We start from the raw sequence: 19146 nt of genomic DNA on the forward strand, positions 1-19146 counted from the left end.
CCTAGCTAAGAAATTATTTGGTGCATTGATGCACATGCTTATTTTTGTAGTTGTGACTGTTGACTCAATTTCAGTGTGCTGAGTGAGTAACAGCACAGCATTCCCAGCAGTACTTATTCAAAGCAGGATTCCTTTAATGTGATGTTCTGCATTAGATTATTTCTTCTCCCTTTGTTAATTTCACATTTCACAGAGGCACTTTTTTCATTCTAGCCAATTCTTAAATTCAGGCTGCACTGAAATCCTATCGTTGGAAGTATTCATGATCTCTCCTAGTTTCACCTGGGAAGAGAATTATAATGTTCTTCAATCCATCCAAATGATTAGTTAACATATACTAATATTTGACCAAGCACTAATCCCTCTGCTTGCTATCAATAAACCCCCTTAATTTAAAATTCTTTTTCCTTATTTAGCCAGTTCTGATTCCTCTACAGTTCTCCTTATTCCATTTTCTTCTACTAAATTATCATGTGGGATTCCATACCTAATGGAACAATAAACCCCCTGAAAATAGTTTTCCTTTATCCACAGTGCTGTAGCAACACATACATGATAGCTGGGATTCCTTGCAAAGCGCCAATATTTTTTTTTGAACTAATTACAGCTAGAGTGATAAAACTGTTGCATCTGCACATTTTAAAGTGGTTTAGAGGGGAGAGCAAACTCCTAATTACTGCTTGATAGACAGTCCAGCACTTGCAACACTGAGGATCAAAGAGTTTAGTTTGAAAGGATTCAATAAATGCATCTTGTGAATTTATACACACAGTGGCCTCAAACAGTCTGAATTAATTACTCCATAGCTTAAAAGTCACACCTAAGAAAAAATATTGTTACAGCAATAGAGGAAAAAAAGTGAATTACGATAGTAGCATCCATCAAAAAGCAGCGTAATCTCAAATCCAGATCTTGCCCTAAAATAAACTCCTCTTTCCCTCTGCTTGAGACAGCAAAACGTTAGAAGATAGCAATACATTTAAACTGAAACAGATCCTCTTATAAAATGTTTGTTTGTTTGTTTGTTTTCAACAGAGTGGTGGTGGAAGCTTTTTACGCAGCTCCAAAAAAACTAGAAATAACATGATACTTTACTAAAGCTAGTTTGAGATATTCTGTACTGATTCAAAAGATCTGTAGCTTTCCTGGTTTACATTCTCTAATCAACTCCTAGTATAATACCTTTTTCCACGAGAAGTGTACAGAGTATTCAGAAAACTTCTCAATGAAGAAAAATTATTGCTTTATGGCAAGGAGAAACAACAATCCACCTGCATCGCTTAGTCCAGTATATGCACTTAGCCCACTGTCTGAACATTAGTAACTCACAGGTTTTATTTGTATAAAAATTAAATGGAAATGTTACCACTTTTTTCACTACAGATAAGTGTTTTCTTAAATAAATGCTTATCCCAAAAAGCTATGATTGGAAACCTATGAATTCAGAATAATGCCTTTGATAGTCTTATGGATGATGCTGTGACTTTTCCTTTACCAGGGGAGGAAGAAGTATATTATGTATGTTGTTACATGAGATTATCCTCCATTGTTTATTTTGATTTAAGATGCTGGCAACAGAGCTTAAATCTGTACAAGGTGCCTTGATCAGAACACAGACATTTTTTAAATATGGTTAAACTATCTCACACTGATGGGAGAGGCTTGATCTCTTGTTATTCTTTTACTCAGTTCCTAGTAATTGGCATGAAGAGGGGAAGTTGTACCAAGATCATAAAACTGTCCTTTTTAGTATTTTTATTGCCCTATTCAAGGAAGTGCTTTTGGTGTTCATTGTTGTAAAACCAAAGCAGGGGGCAGAATGAACATTCTTTCACTTCTTATCTTTACATTGCTGTAGCTTTTTAACTTTTTGTTTCTTCTCTTTCACTTCCCAATGTACTGAATGACAAAGGCTTTTTTAGTCCTTATGCATCTAGAAATTGTTTGCACTGGAAACAATTTAAAAACCTGAAGGCTACAGCTTACATACCAATGAGACTTATTAACTTCACTGGCACAAACAAGCCAGAGAACAGAGGGAGCATCAGAAAAGCATGAATGTCTGAGTAAAATGACACAGGTAAAAATTAAAAATACATCAGATTTAAAAAATAATAGCCCAATCAAATGTTTTCTTGCACCATCACAATACTATTTCGCAATTCTTAAGATAACTAGGTATCTCAGGTGTCTTCCTCCAAGTCTCTTTCCAAAGGCAGCCTCATATCATTTTCAGTGATTTGAGACAAGTACAGAAGGTGACTATCAAAGTAAATGTCGTTTATAGCAGATAATGCAATGGCAGGTGATTAGTCCTGAAAAGCCAACTGACAAATGCACTCTTTTGTGAAACTGAATGTTTTATCTACTGCATAAAACATACCTTTTATCTAATAATTATTTTCATGTACTGTAGCTGCCCACTAAGAGGCAAAAACTCACCCAGAAATCTATCAAATGATCGTATTAATGGGCATGTGTCCAACCTGTGACAGTGACTGTGTCTAACTCAAATGTCACTACAGTCATACCGTGTCTAAGAACTCACATGTACCTTCCTGTTGTTGAAAATACCATTTCATTGACATACTATATTGTCTGTGCCGGTTTTGCCTGAAATAGAATTAGTTTTCTTCCTAGTAGCCAGTAGAGTGCTGTGTTGTGGATTTATGTTGAAAACAGTGTTGATAACACAGGGACGTTTTAGTTACTGCTGAGCAGCGCTTACAGAGTCAAGGCCTCTTCTGCTCCTCACCACACCCCACCAGTGAGTGGGCTGGGGGTGCACAAGAAATCTGGAGGGAAAACAGCTGTGACAGCTGACCCCAACTGACCAAAGGGATATTCCACACCATATAACATCACATCCAGCATATATTTTGGGGGAAGAAGGAAGAAGAGAGGACATTCAGAAAGATGGTGTTTGTCTTCCCAAGTAACCATTACACGTGATGCAGCCCTGCTGTCCAGGAGACGGCTGAACACCTGCCTGCCCGTGGGAAGTAGCAGATTAATTCTGTGTTTTGCTTTGCTTGCATGCACGGCCTTTGCCTATTAAACTGTTCTTATCTCAACCCACAAGTTTTCTCGCTTTTCTGATTCTCTCCTCTATCCCACCAGAGAGGGGAATGAGGGAGCAGCTGTGTGGGGCTTAGTTGCTGGCTGGGGTTAAACCACGACAACATCATAGTTCACCACACCACCCTTCCTGACATAAGCAGAAAGCTGCAAAGGAATGAGTAGTAAGATCATAGTGAGCTAAATGTCACTTCACAACCCAAAGTAATTTCAAGAGGATGCATATATGAAAGTTAAAAAGACAAAGAAAATGCATAATTTATTATTTCATGCACCAACTGCTAATTTTTTCTCAGCCAGATACACCTGAAGTTTGTTATCCAAACCCAAAGCTGCTGTAGTAAGCTTCCAAGTCACTTAACAAGTAAACTACTTCAAGATTTTGTTTTCTTCATCCTGTGACAAGAATAGCTGCTCAAGTGAAGGTTAGGGGCTTGGGATTATTTTCAAATCATGGATTAACCAATCTGAAGTTATCCTGATAAAAACAATAACCAGCGAGTCCTTAAAATATCAATTAATTTTTATAATTTAATTTGCCATTTGTAGTCATCCAAACATCTTACTCAATACTGTTAAATACAAAACCCACTGAAAATTAGGATTTATATGTTATCTTTCAAATGTAAAAGTGCAATTAACATGGGCAAATTTTTTTTAGGAACATTACATTTCTATGAAGTTCACTGGCTACATAAGAGCCTAACAGTTATATTGGCTACACTAATGTGAATGAAGATTTTATTTTATGTTGATTTTGAATAAGCCTGGTAGCTGAAGTTTTACAGTCGCCATAATTATGGTACATACATCCAAAAATGAAGAACACAATTGTTTTCATAATTTTCAGTTTTACAGACTTTAACCAAGTAGAGCAACAGTAAGATCCATAAAGTTCAAAAAATTAACACCATAAAACCTTGTATGAAGTAAGTGTGCACAAAAGAGCCATCCTGAATTGCTTCTCCAGAATTCTGGCAGCTTTCTGAAGATGTCATTTACCCCAAATAAACCTTTTTCCTTTACAGTACTGAATGGATTTTCTGGTATAAGATTTACATTTATGATGTTTCATGCATTCCATATTCACAACTTGGAAAGAAAAGGAAGGCCTTCATACATGTCAGCCTTTAATCTTAGCCAGTCCTGAAGTCTGTGCAAAGCTGATTTTTCCTGTGTTAATATTTTTGCGGCTTTTCTCAGTTTTTCTTCATTTCGTTCTAAATAACGAATTCCATCTGTCTGCAGCTGATTTAGTTTCTCTTTACGACTTTCATCCAGGGGTATGTCTTCATGCATAAGAGGGTTAAATCTGAAGTAAGTATCTGGAGGCAACAGTGCGTCCAGCATAGTGTGAACTTCTGTATTGAAAACAAATAAAGGAAACAGTTATATTTATAAGAGACAAACAGTCCTAAAGTCTCTGAACAACAAGTGCCCTGGAGTGACACAGTAAGTGTAAATACATGCTGCTTTGCTGAGTAAATGTTTTTCCACTATTGCCTTATCAAAATCCCTTTCACATTAGAAGGTTTGCAAATGACCCTGTAGCTCTGTTTACCAGGGAGAATTTAATGTTTTATTCTAAGACAACTTCACTGGTATGACAATTAAGACGGCTTTGCAGCCATCCAGATTTTTAATTACATTCACATTCCATTCCTTTGCAAATGAGAGCATATTCTGAAGAGCAGGAAAGTAACTTATGTATTCCCATTTAACACACACATGATTTGTTACAGCAGTACTAATGGAAGTAGGTATTATGAAACCTGTATCTTCTTCTCTAATCCCAGAGACTGCAGTAAAAAGTATGTAGTTTTAAAGCTTTCTGTTGTTTGCAACTAATTATTTTTTATACTAGAGATACTGAGTTTGAATTTACACTTCATTTAATTTGAAGTGCTCATGTTAAATACAACTGTTCAGTTAACTAGTACAATAATAAATTAGCTATGCAATGTATTTAGATGTTCCTCTCTCCTCTTCCTTTTTCCCTCTCTTTTATAACCTATTTTCTCTCTTCTTTTACATCTCTTTTCTACTGATTGGTTCCCTTAAAATTCCATTTCCATTACTTATTTTATCTTTTATTCTCTTATTTCCATCATCTCTGCATTCTTACCACACTTCCCCATTCTTTTTCTGCCATATAAAGAACAAAATCTAAAGTGAAACAAACATCATAGGTAAGACCACAGCAAAAGACTCTTGTTATCGTGTAATCTTCTCTGCCTGGTCTGTCCTCCTGTAAATTCCTCTGCTGTGTCTCTGTTCTTGTCCCACCACATCTAGTCTTTCTTGCCCTGTTTAATACTCTTCCCTTTTTCCTTCATAATATAACTTCCCATTTGCTCAAATCTACTCTCCCCTTTTTCCCTTTCCTCTCCTTTGGTCTCCACAATGAACTTTCCTCCTTTTTCCCATCAAATTCCTTGCCTGATTTTTCAGCTGCAATGAAACTTCTCCTTCCCTTGATAGAAAGTGGACACACCTCTCTTTCTCACAATTCTCACTGCCTTTCCTGCAATTGTGCAAATAAAGTCAGCCCAAAATCTAGATTTCTTACACTACAGTCCTTGGAAAAGCACATGTTAAAAACACATGGAAAAGAACTAAAATACTTTTTATAAAGCTGTTGAAAACCATACTATGTCCTATATTAACTATTAAGCTTTTCTGATGATGAAAAAAACCCAAACCACAAATAAGAAAATGATTTTTCTATTGAAATGAATTCCTGAGTATGCCTTTATTCAGACACATAAGTAAAATCATATTGCTTTGTATAAATCCTGTTGGATTATCATTGTCATTCTGATTAAGGTACCTTTTCTCTCTGGTATAGCGATGTCAACCACTTCACATTAACACTTGAGAACTCAAACTAAAGGAGCTTAGCAACAATACAGTGAATATGAACTCATGGAGATAAGACTATCATCTCCAGAAAACATGTAGTACTGGTACTAAAGCACCAACTATGCATTAATTACACAGAAACACATTTCAAGTAGTTTCAATGGGGCAGGTAGAGAGGAGGAGGAGAAAGACAAAAGGCTCAGGTTGCTGTCTGAGTTGGAACTATAAGAAACAAAAACTTTAGAAGAGTCACAATACAAATGTATCTGAAGACACCAACCTTCTGTATCAGTTGCACTGCTGATAACATTTGTGAGTTTGGCTTTCAAACTGGTGTATGTGACGCTTGTCTTTCCATCACTTTCGTATCGACCAGTGCCCAGCGATACAAGACACTGCAATGGAACATCTGGCCAAAGACATTTGCACTCATGAACTGCCAGAGCAGAAGGGTTATTTAGAAGCAGACCTCCATCCTGGAAATCAAATACAAATATTAGTCATAAAAGAAACTGCAACTATGAAGTAAACTAGCACAACAGTAATATACAAAATCAATTAAATAAAATAAGCATTAATTTCCATCTTTTGTGCAACGGCTCTGTTTGTGCTAAGCACCAGCTGTGCAGCTGGGCTGCCTGAGCTTATCAACCCTGTCAGAGCAGCTCTTGGCTCAGTGGTCAGTTCTGCTGTTGTATAGAAGATGTAGGCTGGAACAGCAGCCTTCACTGGGATATCTGAAGAACTTCTGACTTCATCTTCTGGAGAGCTTTTGGATAAGACAGATAAGCATATTGACTACCTTTTCAAACAATCAAAAAGTCTGCATCCTAAAATGTTTATTACTGGTATTACAAGGATATATTCTGTAACAAAATCCAAATCACTACCTGCAGATTCCATAAATGAATAAATAAATAAAATCACAATAGCTAAGCTTGGTCAAAGCGACTTAAAAAGCACAGTCATTACATAGGATGTTATAGCCCAGATTTAAGACTTGGAAAAATCACAGGATCATTTGGGTTGGAAGGGACCCACTGAGCTTTTCTGGTCCAACCTCCCTGCTCAGGCAGGGTCCCGTACAGCACATTGCCCAGGACCATGTCCAGTCAGATTTTAGAGTATCTCCACTAATGGAAACTCAAAAACCTCTCTGGGCAACCTGTTCCACTGTTTGACTACCCTCACAGTGAAAAATTTTCTTGTGTTCAGATGGAATTTTATGTGTTTTAGTTTGTGCCATTGTCTTTTATTCTGCCAGTGGGCACTGCTCTGCCACCTTCATTCCCTTCCATCCTTCATTAGTACACACAAGTAAGATCATCTCTGAGCCTTCCCTTCTTTATGTTGGACAGTCCCAGCTCTCTCAGTCTCTCCTCACATGATGTGGCCCTGCACTGGACTTGATCCAGTATGCTCATATCTCTCTTGTACTGGGGAACAGACACCATACTCCAGATGAGGCCTCAGCTGTGCAGAGGAAGGATCACTTCTCTTGACCTGTTGTCAACACTGTTCTTAATGGAGCCCAGGATGCTGTTGGCCTTCCTAGCCACAAGGGTGCATTGCTGGCTCATGTTTAGCTTGTTGTCCACCAGGACCCTAAGGTCCTTCTCTGCCAAGCTGCTTTAAAACCAGCCAGTCCCCAGCATGGGCTGGTGCATGGGGTTATTCCTCCCCAGATGCACAACTTTACCTTTCTGCTTGTTGAACTTCATGAAAGTTCTCCAGCCTGTTGTAGTCTCTCTTGAGTGGTGGCCCAAACAGTCACTGTACCAGCCATTTCTCCCAGGTTTGTACCATCTGCATGTGCATTGTATCCCATCATCCACATCATTAATGCAGAAGTTAAATAGTACTGGCCCCAGTATTGAACACTGGGCTACACCTCCAGTGACCTGCCTCCCAGTGGACTTTGTGACACCGATCCCAACTCTTTGGGCTGGGTCATTCAGCTGGCTTGCAATCCACCTCACTGTCTACACATGTAACTCATACTTTGTCAGCTTGCCTATGATGTTATGAGAGATAAGTGTCATAGGCTTTACTAAAGTCCAGGTAAACAACAACCACTGCTTCCCACTTGTCCACCAAGCTAGCCAGAAGGCTACCAGGTTGGTCAATCATGAGTTCCCCTTTGTAAATCCATGCTGACTACTCATGATCACCTTCTTTATCGTTCAGAGGCAACTTTTGCTAGCAACATGTCAAAAGTGTAGGTGATGAGGCTGGGATAAAATACTTTAGGACTAACAGGAATCAGTATGTCTGACAAGCATTCAGATGAGGAAATTCTGATCCAGCAAATCTCAAAAAGTATGTTCAGCACTTTGACTTCAGTAAAATGATCTTGACTCCAACTAAAACTTTGAATTCAATAGGACTTTGTATATTAGGAATGCCTTCGAAAAACAGTTATAAAGGCAAAGCTTAAGAAAACATTATCAATAGCAGAGACAAAGGCCTTTATAGCTGTTCAAAAGCTATACGAAGAAAACATGTAAAATATAAAAGAAACAGAATATTGACTATGATAAGCATTATGCAAAAGCTCCCTATATCCGACAGATCCTCAAACTCCCTATATCCCATACCTCACCATCACGTTACAAGAACAATAAAAAAAAAAGAAGTCTACCCAGGAATAGCTAAGAGTAAAAAAAAAGTTTTGGAATTGATAAACATTTAACAGAAACTCCTTTTAACTACAGCTGTGCAAGATAAATAAGTAAAAACAGGATTACTGAGCTGAGGTTTTTTTTTTTTTTTTTTTTTTTTTTTTTTTAATTAAGCTTTCATTTGAAGCTACAAAAAGCTCTTTGAACTCTTTCTGGATACTGTCCCCTTTGCTCAAAACACTGCTAAAATGAATGGTCTCTTCAGTGCCTATTATCCTTTGCTTATGTTTAAATTAGTTTCTACACAGAAAACTAAATACAAGGATGTTTTTGTCCTTGATATAATTCCTGATGAATCTTAATCTAAAATCTTAATAGTTATCTTTGTGGTGCTTACTTTTTTTCTTTAAATCCTAGATTAAAAACCTGCTTACCAAATAATTTCCACTGATCTTGTCAATATAATTTAATTAAAGATGTTTGCTCCACCATGGGAAAAATCAGTATTATCAAAAGTTCAGGGGTATATAATACGAGACTACTACAATGTTTTTGTGATACTGACATATAAAACATCAAAGAAAGGTGCAGTACACATACCACACATATATTGTGATGATAACCAACAGCTTAGTGCAATCATTTCCATATTTAAACATTCTCCAATTTAGGTTTATTGAAAGGGCAGTAAATATCCATTCCTAATAGTTCTCAATTTAGACACCTTTAACATAACTTCTAACATTTATACAGATACGTATCATTTTTGGAAAGTTAGAAGTAGGACTGAATAAGGCAGGCAATTGAGTTTTTTCTTCCCCTTCCAACAGGTCTATGGTTGATAATGACCACATCCTGATCAATATCATGCTTCAAGAAATCTGCTTACTCTGTTAAACAAAGATGTTAATTATATTGCTCTTTTCCTTACAATAATCAACACTGAAGCAGTAAATAACGTTATTAGTTCAATCAGACTACTAAGGACTCAACCCAGGAATTACTGCAATAATTCATTTAATTCTGCATCTCCAGAAACCTTAGAGCTAATTATGTCAAAGGCTGAAATTCTTGCGGAAAAACATGTCACAAGTTTTAAAATTAGTTGCAATGATTTCACACATAACATGAATTGTAAGAAAACTGTAAACAAAGAATTTTCCAGTTCTAAGATTAAAAAATAGAAGCTAACCTTTCTAATTATATTACATTATTCTCTGTCTTCATAAAACTGGACAAAGAAACCTTCCTGAGAAATACAGTAATCTAGCAATAAAAAAAAATAAATGTGAAAGCCAGATCTAAATTAAAAAAAAAAAAAGAAAGAACGACACACCCTTCTTCATGCTTGCCCTTTGAACTATGTCAGTCTAGTCAAAAGTCTTGTGGAAAATGCAAACATCAGTTTTCCATATGCAACTCATACCTTGGAATCTGTAACTGAAAGAATAACCTACAGGAACTCTTTAAATGGCTAAACTGCTGACCAACATCCACAAAAATGTGCAAATGTCCCAAGTTCTAATTCAATACTGGGCAAGCGGCCAGAGCAGACCCCTCATTCTCTCTACTCTCCCATTATCTGTCCTTCCCTGCATTTCACCATCTCTTCTTATTTAGCCAGTTCTCAAACCAATTGAAAACTCTCTTTTCCACTTCCCAAACATACGAGTCACCACTTCCCTTTTGCATTCTTCTCTGCTGCTACGGTCAGTGCACTGGCAAGTACTAGAAGCTTCTTCATATTCTGAACTTTGCAAAACCACTCCACACTTGAGCCAAGTCAATTTGCTGGCAGTACACTAAGCACAAAGTGCCATAGTAGGTATGTTAATGCAAGTAAGTGCTGAAAAAGGTTTTGTAACTTTCCTAATGTCATCATGCAAGTGAACAGCAGGGAAGAAGACTTTTTTTTTTTTTTAAACATTTCTAATAAAAATAATGGAAATAACCAAATACCTTAATCTTAAAATGGAGCTTAATATATATATATATATAAACCCAAGCTTATTAGCAACAGTAAAGCCATGAAGTCACGGACTGGGACATTACTTTCAGGCTTTTGCCAAAGGCTTTCCAAGTGGTAAACATCCAACTGTTTTGTTTAATATTTTATCAGCTAATTCCCAAGTGAACAAAAGGAAATGCTTTTTTTATACAGATTTTTCAAAAACCTCCAAATGCAACTGTAACCATACTTTTAGGGCCTGCTGTTCGTTAGCCAGAAATCTAAAGCTGCAGCTAACATTTCTGTTAAGTATTCTGATAGCTGGAAAATAGTCAGAGAAGGCTCCCTCATGATTTAACTACCAGATCATAAATTATTTAAAGCAGGAGAAATGCATCTTTTGTAGGCATATGCTCCAATGAAAATGCTCTGGTGAACATACCCTGCATACCCAGTTCCAGGGATAAAGAAAGGCCTGGTTAAACATTCTGAACTAGATGGGGCAAATTCTACATTCAGAAGGAAAATACATTGGGAAGTCTCAACAAAAGCAAATGCTCCACACCACTTGGGAACGAGGCAGCATAGAACCTTCTGAAAATCTTGTTCCATTTAAATAATTATGGTGAAGATGTATGAAGTCACTACTCACGTATTTAAGTCAAAACTTTAGGAACAATTATTTAAAATTAAGATGCTGAAAAAAAAAAAATAAATCACTTTGAACCATGCTTTACCATGGGCAGTTGTTTCTAACAAGTTCAGAATACTCTGTACATTCATAGGCTATCACTGCATTTCCTAATTTTGTCAGGCTCAAGTTGTGACTTGTAATTGTTCTGTATAACATTCTATGCACTGCACAGTTTCACCTCAATAATGCTAAGTTTAGTGAAGAAAATCATCTAGCACTGGGTGAAGGATACATAAACTAAGAAAGACAAGTCTGATATTTGGAAGCTGAGTTTGGTGGCTCCATAGTAACCATTTCACCTCACTGCCTATGCAGACATGCTTTGCATTTTAGTTCACTTTTAACAGACTTGCTCTGTTGTTTACTTTCATTGTCTTTGCAAAGAAGTGGAGACAGAATTAGTACAAAGCTATTACAGGCTAGGACAACACAGGCTATGATTCTGAATGGACTTCTGAAAAGTATTTTTCAAATTCTATGTTAAAAGGCAGCATAGAGATAGCTAACATGCAGGTTAAGGACAGGGCTTATTGCTTCAAATGCAGAGTTGGAAGAGCTGCTGCACTATCACAAGGGGTTACTTCTTATAAAAATTAAAATACCTACTCTAAAAACATTTACTCTAGTTTCCGTAAGTAAAAAGGGTGTGCCTTGTGAAATCATTCTGTAAAATCAGCTCAATACATTTACACAGGTAGCAGCAAATGTCCTCAGAGTAAAACACAGGAATGAGAAACAGGTAAGTTCTCTAACTACTTGTAAGATCTACTCATACAGATAACTTTGATACACATCCTGACGTAGTCCTGTCATTGCCCTGGGCACCTACTGCCATTATGAGAACGTTACTATATTCACAGAATCACAGAATGTTAGGGATTGGAAGGGACCTCAAAAGATCATCTAGTCCAATCCCCCTGCTGGAGCAGGAACACCTAGATGAGGTTACACAGGAATGCAGCCAGGCAGGTCTTGAATGTCTCCAGAGTAGGAGTCCCTGGGCAGCCTGTTCCAGTGTTCTGTTACCCTTACTGAGAAGTTTCTTCTCAAATTTAAGTGGAACCTCTTGTGTTCCAATTTGAGCCCATTATCCCTTGTCCTACTGTTGGTTGTTACCAAGAAGAACCTGGCTCCATCCTCATGTCACTCACCCTTTACATATTTATAAACATTAATAAGGTCACCCCTCAGTCTCCTCTTCTCCAAGCTAAAGAGCCCCAGCTCCCTCAGCCTTTCCTCATAGGGGAGATGCTCCATTCCCTTAATCATCTTTGTTGCCCTGCACTGCTCTCCAGCAGTTCCCTGTCCTTCTTGAACTGAGGGGGCTAGAACTGGACACAATATTCCAGGTGTGGTCTCACCAGGGCAGAGTAGAGTGGAAGGAGAACCTCTCTCGACCTACTAACCACCCCCCTTTCTAATACACCCCAGGATGCCACTGGCCTTCCTGGCCACAAGGGCACAGTTCTGACTCATGGCCATCCTGCTGTCCACCAGGACCCCCAGGTCCCTTTCCCCTACACTGCTCTCTAACAGGTCATTCTCCCATTTATACTGGAATCTGGGGTTGTTTCTACCCAGATGCAATACTCTACGCTTGCCCTTGTTATATTTCATTAAATTTTTCCCCGCCCAACTCTCTAGCCTGTCCAGGTCTCACTGGATGGCAGCACAGCCTTCTGGTGTGTCAGCCACTCCTCCCAGTTTGGTGTCATCAGCAAACTTGCTGATAGTACACTCTATTCCTCATCCAAATAATTGATGAATATATCGAATAATACCGGCCCCAGTACTGACCCCTGAGGCACTCCACTAGATACAGGCCTCCAACTAGAAAGCTTTAAGGCTTGCTCGGTCAAACATCACTGGGCTGCCAAATTACCATTTTTAATATATGCTTTGTGAAAAAGGAACCTATACATTCAGATTTAACTGTGCAATAAACTAGCCCCTGTGGTGTCCAGCACAAACATACTCTCCTCAATAGAAAGATTACATTATTATCCTGTCCTGTTAAATATATACAAAAATGTTTCAAATATTACATTATGGCTCTCTTGTGAGTAATCAGTCAGTCTGGTCCTCAGTAGTACTGAGGATGAAATTGTTAAGAGGAGCTCCCAGCCAGCATGGGAAATATTTATGTCCGTGCACAAACTATTTTGAGCCCATAAAACATATAATGTTTTATACGCATGAAACAGTACAGAAGTAGAATTGTTTCCTCTTTATCTTGGTGACAGTAATGAATGGTGGTGCCAATATTCTAACAAATCTCTGTCTAAAATGCATAGTGCACTAGAACAATTAGTTTTAGCTTCATTTTAATGGTGAGTCTGATCCACTTTTCTGCAAGAGATATGAGCGAGGACAGGGTTTTTTTTTAAATAAATTAGCTAGCTTCCTAGAAAGCATACAATGACCTACAGTTATCTCTTTCTAGAAATATTTCATGTCATTTATGTAGAAAGATTCACCCTTGCTTTACAACCATGCTGATAGGGATAGTATTGGGTCAACTACATACAATTTATAATGTATTCTGCACCATGATTATTCCCAAAGGCCTCAGTTGGTGACAGATATTAATGCAATCCTCATATACAACAAATTTTTAACAATTCCAGAATGAACTGATTCTGTTACTTAAGGAGAGGCAGAGATGCTCCTTTAAATTCCTCAAAGAAATGTGTTCTGCTCATTACTTTGCAAAGCTACCTCAAAATTATGATTTCACTTCAGACACTAGAAAAACAAACACTGTAGAACTGTGACAAGTAACTGCTCAAGTGTGCACTGAAAAACCCTTGAAATGGTTAATGGAAACATTCTTTAGAAAATGTTTGTACAGAGAATGAAATTTAAACGCCTCTGTATTTCTATTACTGAATGACATCAATATTAAAATCCTCATTACTGCTGTCCTTGACAGTTTTTTAAAAAAAGTCAGAAGGCATATTAGCTGTATTTGTACTTCTAATACACCAGTTGTGAAAAAAGAACACGTTATTCTGAGAACACATTAAATAAATAAATAAAAATCTAATAAACTTTGAAAGTTTATTGAAAAGCTTCCTTTTCTCCCATACAGTACTTATAATTTTCTAAAATTAGTACCACTGTAATAGACTGTTTGCATACACACAAATTTTATGTTTAATGCTTCTGAGAACTACCAATATTATTGCTATTTTAAGCTAATAATTTAATAATATATTTTACATTATTTTATCCCACATCAGACATGTTTGCTCTTGATATTTATTTAGAATGAATCGTTGGCTGCGGTCGATTGCTAGGTGATTACCTTAAATTATTTACTCATTGCAGTGAGTCACTAATTCACTGAAAGTGACCAGCTGCTCTGAAGACACTACTGAATTCATGGCTTTATGTCAGATACAGAAAATGTACTCTTACACTGTTCTGATGAAGATTTGGTAAATATCAGCAGGCCTCATGAAGAACGAATTACTGGGCAATAAAATATATTGTCATTGAAGCACAAGCTGCACACTGCAGATTTAATTACACGAATTCTGCAATGAACAATGGGACATCACCAAAATAGTATTTTAACTGTGGTTCCCAAATGATGAATTGCCTGTAATATTACAAAAGAGAGTCACAGTGTGCAACTTAAGAGAAAAAAAATGGCCTGTGGTTGAATCTATACCAGCCCTAAACACAGAGCTGAGCTCATGTTCTCCATAGGACAGGGCTGTCAAACTCATTTTCACCGGGGAGCTACATTTATACAGCCCTAAAACTGCATTTGGCCCTTTGAAGGCAACTGCAAGGATGATGTGGCCCCCAGTGAAAATGAGTTTGACACCTCTGTCATAGGATATTTGTGGAGCACCGGCACAGTTCAAGAATACACCAAAAGAACCCAACAAACAAAGAAAAAAAGCAGCTAAATGAACCTCATGGATCTAAATAAAAACCTTACGGATTCAGATGACACTAGCGGGCTCAAGTCTGGAAGGTTTGTCCTTTCTGACACAATTTAACTTAAGAAGCATATAAAAACTCTATTTGCTATGAAGGGATTTATCAGAATAAGGTGAAAGCCCTTTTAGTTAAACAAAATCACATTACTATAAAATCTCCACAAGTGAGCAAGAAATCCCAGATCCAGGGACAATCCAACCCTTCTGAAAGCTGACCATGTTAAAATTTCAACATTTCAAAATTCTTTAAATTTCATTTCCCAAGCTAACAATGTAAATATTCTTAAGACTCAATATAGTTTTACATCACTAACTTGTTATTAATAGTTTTTACTCATACTAGTTTTGCCAACTAATTGGTCTACACTTTTAGCTGTCAGTTTACTAAGGAATAGTAAAATGACAGGAAATTAAAAATGCTTTGAGAAAAAATATGAAGAATAAAACAACCAGTAATGACCCATAGGAAATCCAGGTGACTCATATTATTAGATATATCATCGATAAATGCTACTCAAAACCTGCTGGTCATTCCTCTGTTTCAAACTGTACAATAATCAGAATGCTGTAAGCTAACTCTACAGACAACTTCTAAATGTAAACATATTACACACATGAATTTCTTATCTTTCATATTGTAATTTCAAACTGAAATTGGATTTCCCATAAAACCCTGTTTTATAAAACTATGTAAGCTACTTAGATTTATTAATACAGTTTTATTCTTTATTTGTTGACTCAAACATTAGAGTTCATCTCATTGCAACTGAAACAAAGCAGGTTCATAACAAAAGGATTTGATCTTAAAATGGACAAAATTTAGGAAATAAAGTGAACTAATTATAGGAGGTAATTCATGTGAAGAGTTCAGCATTTGTATACGAACTACCTAGTCTTTGTATTCACAGTGGGGGACAGGGAAAAGCAGAGAAAGAACTGAAGGAAAAATTTCATTCATGAGTCCTCTAAATTAAGAAGGACATGCCTGGATGGCAAAATACAAGATGTGTTTATCAAAGACAGATAAAAATTGAAACAGAAAACTTTCAATGAAGAAAATCTGGATTTATAGAGTACCTTGCATATCAGACCACTGGATGTGATGAAAGACACTACAGTGGAGAAAGAACTGGCTAATCCAACTTTGCACAGTATGCCTTGGGTCATGCCCAAATACACTGAATAGGTTAAAGCAAAATTACTCAAACAGCAGCAGGTGCAATGAAGGACCACTAGGATGATGAAGAGAATATTAAGCCTATTCTGCAAGACTGAGACAGAGTGGCACATTTAGACTGCCAAAATAAAAAAGGATATGAGTGCTTTCTATACACACATCCGAAAGGTAAATACTACGAGAAAAGTTAAACTGGAGAACAGTACTGGCACAAGAAGAATTTGTATCCATTAGGCAGGAACAGACTTCAGAGTAAAAATGAGAAATCTTGTGGTCATGAGAAAAATGAAGAAAAATCTTGTTGAAATAACCTTCTACAAGGGTAGCAAAAGCAAAGACAGCTTTACATGTTTACAAACTACAGACTATGATGTAGTTGGCAACCATGACAAAGGACTGAATTCGACCTGAGGGAAACTGTTTCATTCTGTGCTCCCTTATCTCTTTTCTCCCCTACCCCTCCCCAAGGAAATGCCAAATGAAATTATTCTAAATTCTGTAGCCAAAAATCTAAAATATATCTGCTACTAAAATCAGCAGTGTAATATACCACAAGTAAAAGAAACATTGCAAAGTAAAGAATATTTTAAGAGACTGCCAACTGATTTGTAATTTGCAAAACTAATACTACAGATTAATCCTTGTATTGGAAGAGAAGCTCAGTACAGGAAATGGGGCTTCGATATTATGCCCTATTTGACTAATAGGAATGTATTGGGTATTGAACTATTTGACTTTATGCATATTTTATATAAATGGTGAAAATTATTCATATCACAGTACTCAGATGTGTATCCATGACAAGAAAAGGGCAGTTTCCTAAAATACAATACAGAAGGCAAATTAGAGGCTGGATGGTGGCTGACAAAGCATGAAGTGATTCTTTGTATTAAGCACCAGACCATTATATATCATAAACAAGATTTCCTTAAGGGAAGAGGTAACAGTATATCATTAGTCCCACTACATTCTTAGGCTTTTATTTGCAATGAGTATCACAAGGCTTTTCATATGGAAACATAGCCCCACTCAAGTCAGTATTAGACAGATATAAAGCCTGGGAAAATAAAAATTACAAGCTATCGAGAACTGACAGTAATTTTATTTTTTATCTAAGAAATGATGGCTGGTAACACCATAAGTTGAGATCAGCAGCCTAGGCTTTCTGTACAGAGAACACTGAATTGACTAAGCTCTTCATTTTTCACTATATGCAGCCTCCTCTGATTTTACAAGATTTGTTTTACAGCAGATATTAGCTGGTAAACAGTGTCATTAAAGATATATGGATTCAGAAGGCTAAGCAAAAAAATAGTTAAATGTAATACAGCTCATTTGAGAGTGAGGTGTTTTTGTTTTGTTTTTTTTAAATAAGCACTCTGAAAATTACATTAGCTAAGCATCACTCTGAATCATTGAGGATAAAAATTATAATGTATCCAAGTTAAATGCCTAAACAAAATATACTCTCAATTTCATTTCATTAAACAGATCTTCCAATAAGACCTCACTTAGCAAGTCCCAGCAGAGAATCTTGCAGGCAGTCTGCTCTGCAAAAATACTACTGGTGTGGTAAGCACAGCTACTTCACAAAGGCTGGTAAACTGCATCATGTGTGTCCCCACCTTAAGAGCCACTAACCAAACCTCTAGAATCCATACGAAAAAAAGAAATGCAGATATCCATGTAGCTAACACATTTCAGTAAATGCCCTCTTCCTTAAACAGGAGGCAACACTGTCTCCAAGGCTGTAGGAAAATGTGTACAGCAACAAGTAGACACAGAAACAAAGAAATATTTGTTTCTATCATTGTGAGAACAAGATACACCTATTAAACCACAGTCTGTATAAGCTCTGGTGCATACTGATCACTGTGGCATATCCTAAGAATGAAAAGAACTTCAATGTGACCTATATTCTATGTCTTCTTAGAGCCTGGGAAGCACCCTTGAATCTAATTTTAAAAGCTACCATGTAAAACCAATTAGGGTAGGATCCACTAAGCAAATCACTTTTGAAGGCCTCTCCTGTAACAAGCTACAAAGATGAAATGGCTTTACAGATTTACTACCTAATAAAAGGAAAGATTTGAAAAATATAAAGAAACTGCGTATCATCTTTTTTAATGAAGGTGAGACTTGAAATTTTAGTTACATCATATTATTGTACTGTACGTATTTTTTTTATTTCTAGGCTGTATTCTCACTACACATCCTCTTACACCCGTATTATTAAAACTCCACTAACAGATTAGCTGACGATTTAACCACTTTAGTATCTGATCTTGCTCAAAGAAAATATGATTATTTGAACACTACTGTAAGTCAAGACAAGCACTTTAATAAATGAAATTGTAATGCAGCAATCAAATCATGGGAAGCTATCATGAAAAAGGTGATCAAGTCCTTAGTATTAAACTGAGCATGTTTTATTTTGAGATTAATCTGTAGCTTTGTTAAACTCACCACCACACACACAAACCCTGCTGCCCTTTTAATTAATCCTGTGGGACAAATTTAGTTTTTACTGTAAAACCTAGTAAATGAAGTGTGCATAATGATTTTGTTACATCTTAAATTGCTCTTTTAATTAACTGGCTATTTTCTCAGCATACTGTGCTGCCAACTGAAGTGACATTGAGTATCCCAAATGCCTTTCACACCGCAGAATAAAAAAAAAAAGAGGAATCTACAAAAAACAACATCCCTCCATGGGAAGTAGGATGATGATGATGATAATAATAATAATAATAATAATAATAATAATAATAACAACAACAACACTGCTTGTAACAGTACTGGGGAGATGTTAA

At 36.8% G+C, this 19146-nt stretch overlaps 1 protein-coding gene across 2 annotated transcripts in view; it reads right to left on the reverse strand.

Annotated features, from left to right (window-relative positions):
- Positions 1-3589: 3589 nt before the first annotated feature.
- PNPLA8 (patatin like phospholipase domain containing 8) overlaps positions 3590-19146 on the reverse strand; it is a 41189-nt gene continuing 25632 nt past the window's right edge. For both annotated transcript variants that reach the window (XM_065048702.1, XM_005508777.4), the window contains exons 9-10: positions 6221-6416; positions 3590-4439 (exon numbers count right to left, since the gene is read on the reverse strand). In XM_065048702.1, the coding sequence (XP_064904774.1) occupies positions 4165-4439; positions 6221-6416 (471 nt within the window). In that variant the 3' untranslated portion in view covers positions 3590-4164. The remainder of the gene's footprint in view (positions 4440-6220; positions 6417-19146) is intronic.

This window comes from Columba livia, chromosome 1 (assembly GCF_036013475.1).
Source record: "Columba livia isolate bColLiv1 breed racing homer chromosome 1, bColLiv1.pat.W.v2, whole genome shotgun sequence".
NCBI classification, from domain to species: Eukaryota; Metazoa; Chordata; class Aves; order Columbiformes; family Columbidae; genus Columba; species Columba livia.